At 35.9% G+C, this 7,903-nt stretch overlaps 1 protein-coding gene across 1 annotated transcript in view; it reads left to right on the top strand.

The window, feature by feature from the left end:
* The window catches only part of LOC117111791 (probable E3 ubiquitin-protein ligase HERC1), a gene marked incomplete in the record, with an annotated part of 172,277 nt that overhangs the window by 139,970 nt on the left and 24,404 nt on the right, over positions 1-7,903 (top strand). The window contains 3 exon segments of the mRNA XM_033254783.1: positions 5,315-5,402; positions 7,248-7,390; positions 7,526-7,695. Coding sequence (XP_033110674.1) covers positions 5,315-5,402; positions 7,248-7,390; positions 7,526-7,695 — 401 coding nt within the window.

Below are 7,903 nucleotides of genomic sequence, written 5' to 3'. Positions count from 1 at the left end.
GGGCATATACTGAGAATGGATGAGGATCGCTTTGTCCGCCGAGTACTTCTCGACTCATCCCCCTGTACTGCTCCATTTACGCCGGGATCTCTCTTAGCTGACACAGCGTTCACGACCATTAATGACATGATCAGAGCTTCAGCAAACAGGGATATATGGGATAGTTTTCGCCCGTAAAGCAAAAAATAAAATAAAACTAAAACTGAAATAATTTTTCTTATGCTATTTATATTTATTTATCTTCTGAATTTGAGAGTCTGTACAGTTGTTGCTTGCCCCTTTGGGGATTATGCAATGAGAAGAAGAAGATATACAGTATATATATGTATATATATAAATATGTATATATGTATGTGTGTGTGTATATGTATATGACTTGACTTGACTTTATTTGGCGTCATAAAAAGAACGGTATATACATTACAGATAAAATACATAAAATCGATAAAAAGTTCATAAAAAAAAAGAGACATAAAGGATGCCCGAAACGCCCGTAAAGTCCAAAGACTTATTTCCAATGGGGTCCGTTGACAATTAAGACAAAACAACAAAACAAAATTTACATAAAAACATCTTCTTCAGTTTAACAATTATTTAAGAATTTTTAAAGTTTTATTTTGAAAGTATTGAGGACTAGACAAGATTTAATTTCCAACGGCATAGAGTTCCAATTTTTTTTATAGCATTAAAAAAGAAAGTTTTAGATGCCACCGAAGTAACGTACGGTATTCTAAAATTAAGGGAGCTATGTCTTGTTTTATAATTGTGGTTTATTCTTTTGAAGTTTTCTTTTAGATAAACTGGACAAGTATTTTGAGAAACGTGACATAAGCGAAGAAATTTAACTTTATCTTGAACGTTAAGAATACCAATTTCAGATAATTGTCTTTGGCCAATATGGGACAGTGGACCTAAATTTTTAATAAACCAATCATTTTGTTTTGAGTTGTTTGCATTCTAATCATTAGTTTCTTCTCTATACCTGAAAACCATGACGATGAAGCATAGTCAAATAAAGGTTGTATTAACGACATGCATAACGTTTTTGCTACAATATGAGTCAAGGCACGAGGCTTTACGGTAGAGATATTTTATTCTTGAGTTAGCTTTTGTGATAACTTTTTAGCAATCGAGTTACCAGTAACATGCTTGTCAATTTCTATGCCGAGATATTTAACAGTTTCTTTTGCTTTAAATACATTTCCAGGGCATTCAATTTGGGCATTCTCTAGTTGTTTTTGTTTGCTTTTGCTACCAAACAGTATGTATTCAGTTTTACCCAGATGTACGGAAAGCCTGTTTTCACAGAGCCATTCCCTACACCTGCCTAAAACTATGCTGAGTTTGTTGGATATTTGTTCCGGATCTTTATGGGAAAATAAAATAGCACTGTCATCAGCATATAATAGCAATTTGCAAGATAAGTCAATACATGTTATCATATCATTTACGTAAATAAGAAGAAGCAAAGGCCCCAATACACTACCCTGGGGGACACCGTATGTAACCTTTGCTAGTTCAGAACTAACCCCGTTTACTTTGACAAGTTGTGACCGGTTTGATAGATTTGATTTAAACTATGCATGTGACTTAACTCCAATCGATTTAAGTTTATTACAAAGAATTCCATGATCCATGTGTCAAATACTTTTTGAAGGTCCAAGAGGACCATTCCAGTAAATAAACATATTGACATTTTATTCTTCAGGTGGTCCAAAAGATGGATAAGACAAGTATTTGTTGAATACGATTGTCTAAATCCAGATTGGAATTCAAATAATAGATTATTATATTTCAAGTAATTTTACAGTTGATCATACACAGTTCTTTCAAGAATTTTTGAAATACAGCTAACAATACTGATTGGTCTAATAGTTCCCTACATCGGTGCGATCATATTTTTTTAAAACAGGCGTAACTCTTGCCATTTTAAAATCATCAGGAACTCTATTGGATTCAATTGAAAGATTCACAATGTGTGTTAATGGGGATTTTTAAAATAGAAGACCCATCTTTGAGAAATCTTGGAGGGACATTGTCCAGGCCACAACTTTTATTTGGGTTTAATCCATTTAATTGTTCTTCAATATACTCCTCATCAATTTTTTGGAGAACGAAGGGGTTTGATTTATCAATTTTGTTCTTGTAGAAATTTTGAAAATTTTGATTTTCAGTTGGACATTTATCACTAGCGTAAGGCAAATTATTGACTAGGTTAGATGCAACATTCGTAAAAAAAGAATTCATATGATTAACATTGTCTTTAATATCAAAAGAGAGTTTGCCATCAATATTTAAAGAAATATTTTGTTTAGTATTATTTATATCTTTAAATCCCAACTTCTTTAAAATTTGCCAGAGTTTAGAAGGATTGCTCTTATTATCATTAAGGCTATTCATAAAGTATTTTGACTTGGCTTGTTTGATTATTCTTTGAATTTTGTTGCATATTTTTCGAAATTCTTTAAGATAATCATTATTGGTGATCCGCTAACGTTAGCGGATCACCTCTTGTTATTGTCAGGATCATCATCTTCATCTTTTTTTTATTCTTCTATCTTTCTCCCCTTTTCTGTTCGCACGATATCTCGAAAAATGCCACGAGTTACGCACAATCGCTGTCAGTGAACATTTGGCTTGGTCTGGAATAGTCATGGTAAGCTTTTCAACGTGCTCAGTCATGCGTGACGTCATCTACGCGCAAATTTGCGTTTTTACATTATTGATCATATCAGCCTAACCAATTGCCATTTCGAAATCGTATTAAGTGAGCATTAACTTCGGGTTAATGTTGAATGTACTGTACCCTAATTTTACGCGTGCGGTTTATATCGCGCGCACGCGTGCGTCAAAATTTTAAAGTGCTCGAAATCACTTTTTAACTAACTTAGAGCACGTTTTAGGCCATTTTGAGCATTTCAATTTTTTTTTTTAATTTTCCACTACGCACGCGCATTTTCACGCGCGCAGCACGTACGGAAGCTAGACACTATGTTTTTTCACATAGTTTGGGTTTCTGACATTTTTTTCACAAACTTCCATTCTTTTCGGTCGTCTTTTCCATGGCCAATAGCAATGCCGTACGTGCGCATCAAATATAGGTATCTTTGAGCGGATTTGTGCCGATATACAGTGAAAATATGCTAAAATCAAACCTATTTTTAATCAGTTATAGCTCTTTAGGTTGAAAGGTGACCCCCAATATTTATTACATATTCTGAAAGCACATAAGTTGTAAATATGATTTTATAGATCATAATGGCTGATCGGATATTGTGACGTCATCATATTGGCATCTGAATTCAAAGAAAGTGAATTATAGCTTACACATCTAGGTGTGATTTGAGCGTATCTCGCTTATCCTTGATCGATCGTCTTCCAACTTTGAGTATGTTATAGCTGAGACAATTCTCTTTCATATATTTGACTTCTTTTTACATTTTGATGACATCATCATGTTAAAAAAATTGTTTTTTCTGACCCCCCACATCTTTCTTTCCTCAAAACGTTGATGAGCCCATATCATCTTAACCATTTGTCATTTCTGGATCATATTAAGTGAGCATAATCTTCAGGTCAAGGTTGAATGTCAGGTACCTTAATTTTCCGTTCACGCGACTTAACATGCTTGCGTCAACGTTTATATATGCATAAAACCATGAATATTTTTAATCAGTTATAGCTCCATAGGATGAAAGGTGACCCCCAATTTTTATTACATATTCTGAAAGCACATGAGTTGTAGATACTATTTTATTGATCATATTGGCTGATCGGACATTGTGACGTCATCATATTGCCATTTGAATTAAGAAAAAATTGAATTTTTATTTATGACGTTATTACTTTTTATACTCGTTTGAACGTACTCGCTTATCTTGATTGATTGTCTCCCACCTGTGAGTATGTTATAGCTAAATCAATTCTCTTTCAGACGTGTCCCTTTATTTTTTATTTTGATGACATCATCATGGTCAAAAAGAATGCTTGTTTTTTAGCCTTCTCATCTTTCTTAAAAGATGTAAACGCATTGAAAATAGAGGGTGGCAGACTGTATTTCGACACTATCAGACCGATAGTTCGTATACTGTAAAGGCAAAATTCGTGTGGCATTACCAACCAACAGGGGGTTTTAATTTAAACTTGACAAGGTTTAAATTTATGTGCCAATACCGTCGTCAGGCACGTTGTATAAGGTATTCGTACTTGTGCGTTAAAATTTTAAAATTGTTAATATCACTTTTCAGATAATTTAAAGCACATTTCAGGTCATTTTGAATATTCCAAAACTTTTCAAAATTTACGCGCCGTACGCTCATTTCCACGCCCACAGCACATACTAAAGCTGGAAATTACGTTTCGGTTACATGTGTTGGGTTTGTGACACTGTATTAATACTACCATGCGCACGAACGTTAAGACGTATGTGTACACATTCGTAAGTCCTTAAAATGCTCAAAATTACTCTTTTCCTTTAAAATTCATTTTAAAAAAATGCTCAAAATTACTCTTTAAATAAAGCATGTTTTAGCATATAATACTTTTTAATCAGAACCGTGCGTGCTTCGTGAGGGTCAAAGTACGGCGGATCACCTAACTCGTCCTCAGTGACGAGTTCAAATCTAGTTATTTCTGTTTTTATTTAGCCTATTTTTTAATTTGTTTTTTTCGTTAATATTATTTAATATATCAGCTGTTATCCGGTCTTCTGTTTTTTGTTTTATTCTTACTAGTTTCAAAGGGGCAACATTATTTACCAAATTCATAAGTATTCTAACAAAATTTTTCCAAACCACATTAAGATCAGATACACCAATCACCTCAGACCAATCAATTTGTGAAAGAGTATCAACAAAGTATTTTTGACAGTAATTTTTTAATGACCTAAGGTGTATGTTTTTATGCAAATTGAATTTGATTCTAATTTTTTTTTTTAGTGCAAAAGATCATATGATGATCACTTATGCCAATTTTAATTACTCCAGAATTTGAGATACTTTTTCTATTGTTACATAAAATATGGTCAATAGTAGTAGTATGGCGGTCATCAGACAACTGGCAGCCTTAGGTTATTACTTGATGTTATACCCATTTGTCACCTGTTTTTTTCCCTTTCATAACGGGATGTTCTTGTCGGAATAGATCAGGTTAAATGGTTCCATGGCGTAGGATACGGCTAATATTGAATAAAGTGCTCAACTAATTTTTTTCGAAAATAAATGAAGTGTTTTACAGTCTACATGCCTTGTCATAATTTTTTGTTTCAACGACTTATTTATATGTATGTGTATGTATTGTTTCTTGTTATTCCTAGATATCAGCTGGACGTAATCATTCTGCTGCCTGGACGGCCCCTCCTGTACCCCAGCGCACCCCTGGTAGTGCCACACAGATACAGCTAGGTATGTGGTTTTTTATGTGTTTTTTTTTGTTTGTTTTTTTTTACAAAGTCTATTTCATAAATATTTATTTGAGCTATGAGCTAATATATATGGTCTATTTCGTGAATACTTAACCTGGATGAGCCAATATAAGCCAGATTCCTAATGGAACTTACCCACAAAAAATAATGGAATCGTCTAACCCAGAGGTGACGGAACTAGGGGGTGCTGTGTTATGGAGAGTAATGTGTGACCGAAAATGGTCTGCATCAGTTGGTTGTTACCATGCGCCAGTGATAGTACAGCAAGATGAAACTATTATGTAGGCCAAATGAATAAAGTTCGGAGTTTGTCGGGTAGTGAAATGATTATTGTACATTTTAAGCGCTAGCTAAATTCATAAGTGTAAGCTAAATTACAGTGACTAATTTAGTTAGCGAACAATTATTTCGAAGTTCCCTCTTTCCAAGAGGGGATGCAAATGCTTTGTGAAAATGAGTACGCCGCGGTACTCATTTTCACAAAGAAATACACACAACTGGTTAGCTAACAATATGCCAATACATGAACCTGGGAAGGAAGGTTCAATCACGTTGCTGCCCAGCAAACGTCTGTACTCTATGGGGGGGGGGGGAAGCGCTACTGATGTACTGTGTAGCGGATGACGATGAGGCATACATAATAAGACTAGTGCTAGGCCTAGGCCTAACTAGGCAGTGCAATAATATGTGATAGAAAGTACACTTTTGAAAGAAATAGATTAAAATAAATAAAAACAAAAACAAAAACAAATATTACTAAGAATAATTCAGTTGCAGAGGTACCTTGTACATATTATACAATGCTATAACAATGCGGCTCTTGTATCCCTAGCTAGGACAAGGCATCTATGTGCAAAGCAGTGGTGTTTGTTTATCCATGAAAAAAGCACCCCGGGATAGTTTGCCTTACCAGGAAAAAGCGACGTAATCTAGCTTATGACGTATTCATGCTAACAATATTGTGAGTGTGACGTCACCAAAAAATGAATATTTTCTATTATAACCAAAATATTAATAACTACAAGGTTTCTGGGCGTAAATTCCCTTAATACGAAGTAAGGGTTGCACAATCTCCTTGCCATACAAATTACAGCTCCCACTGACGTCTCAGTCGAGAAATACTGGTAGCTGAAGTTTTTCTCGCAAATCTGACTACGAAACCATATCCAAACACGTTCCACTTTTGACCCTGGTTTGTGCTTCGCACTCTTTCGCTGTGAGCGAGTGAAGAGAGTCTTACCTTGTGAAAGGGAACAATAAGCTACATGCTTTCCTTGTTGTTTAATAACCTTTTGTAGCAGGATGTCTTCCCGGAAGTAGTCTTGCTCAGTTTGTGGTGAGCTTAGGCCTAGCCCAAAATTAGATCGTCTCAATGGAGTGCCCTTTGTGCCAATCGTGTTTTCGGGGTGGCCCCACATGTCGGTCCCTTATCCGGGGTCCGGGGATAGTATTGGTACCCCGATGGCTGTCTCTGACGATGAGTCAGAGATGGACCTTCTGGGTGGGTTACAGGCCAGGGCGTGTAGGGTTATGCCTGCAGTCATCTCGCATTTGGGGGTCGCATTTGACCTTCTGTCAGCCCCTGCGGCTGATGAGCCTCCTTTTTTGGGGCTTGCCGCCACAGTCTAAAGGCCCTGTTCGCAAGCCTGCGCCTCGGGCGCTATGTGAATAAACTAACTATATCAACTTTAAAAAAACATCCTTAAAAATATTACCGTAAGAAAGAATAAGTGCATCTTATATTTATGCTAGCCACCATTTCAGTCTTAAACAAAATACTTTGGTTTTTATATATCTAATTTGCTTATAATCTTCGGTACTTCAGGTTATCCTGATTGTGTGCCAGCACGCTTCAATGGATTGCAGGATTGCTCAATTTTATCAATTCGAGCTCGACTTCGAATTTTACACCACTTCTCCGACCTGATGTACTCATCGTGGAGACTTCTGCATTTAAACCCACAGCAGGTAATGTTGTCCATAATTTATTCGGAAACAAAACGACCTTAAACATGCAATACATTTTTTTGAGATGCTTTTTAGTAACAGCAATGATAATTGAATTATCTTTTAACTTAACATATTTAACTTCTCCGTTCAAAGGTCAAATTGGGGACATATAACATTGGAGTAAGCGGTCTTCTAGATGGTCACCTGCGACCATTACTTGCCCCAAGAGTGTACACATTACCCATGGTGCGTTCAATTGGTCGGACTATGGTTCAGGGGAAGAACTACGGCCCACAGATTACAGTCAGAAGGCTGGCTACACGGTAAGTAAAGACTATGCACACAGTCACAAGTCACAATAATTAAAATCATCTCTAGTGTTTAAAGCAGTAGATTATTTTTAGTTCCTTTGTGACCTCAGGTCACATGGAACTAATGTAATGGTTCACATGTAAAATGTGTGTATGAGATGTGACACCAAAAGAGGTCAGCATATTTGTAAACAAATAGGCTCCGAAACGGTGCATAGCG

The sequence above is a fragment of the Anneissia japonica genome, unplaced genomic scaffold (assembly GCF_011630105.1).
Source record: "Anneissia japonica isolate Jap-2015-1 unplaced genomic scaffold, ASM1163010v1 scaffold287758_len931624_cov196, whole genome shotgun sequence".
Lineage (NCBI taxonomy): Eukaryota > Metazoa > Echinodermata > Crinoidea > Comatulida > Comatulidae > Anneissia > Anneissia japonica.
Note: the sequence above shows the minus strand (reverse complement) of the source record. Positions and strands in the feature narration are given on the sequence as shown.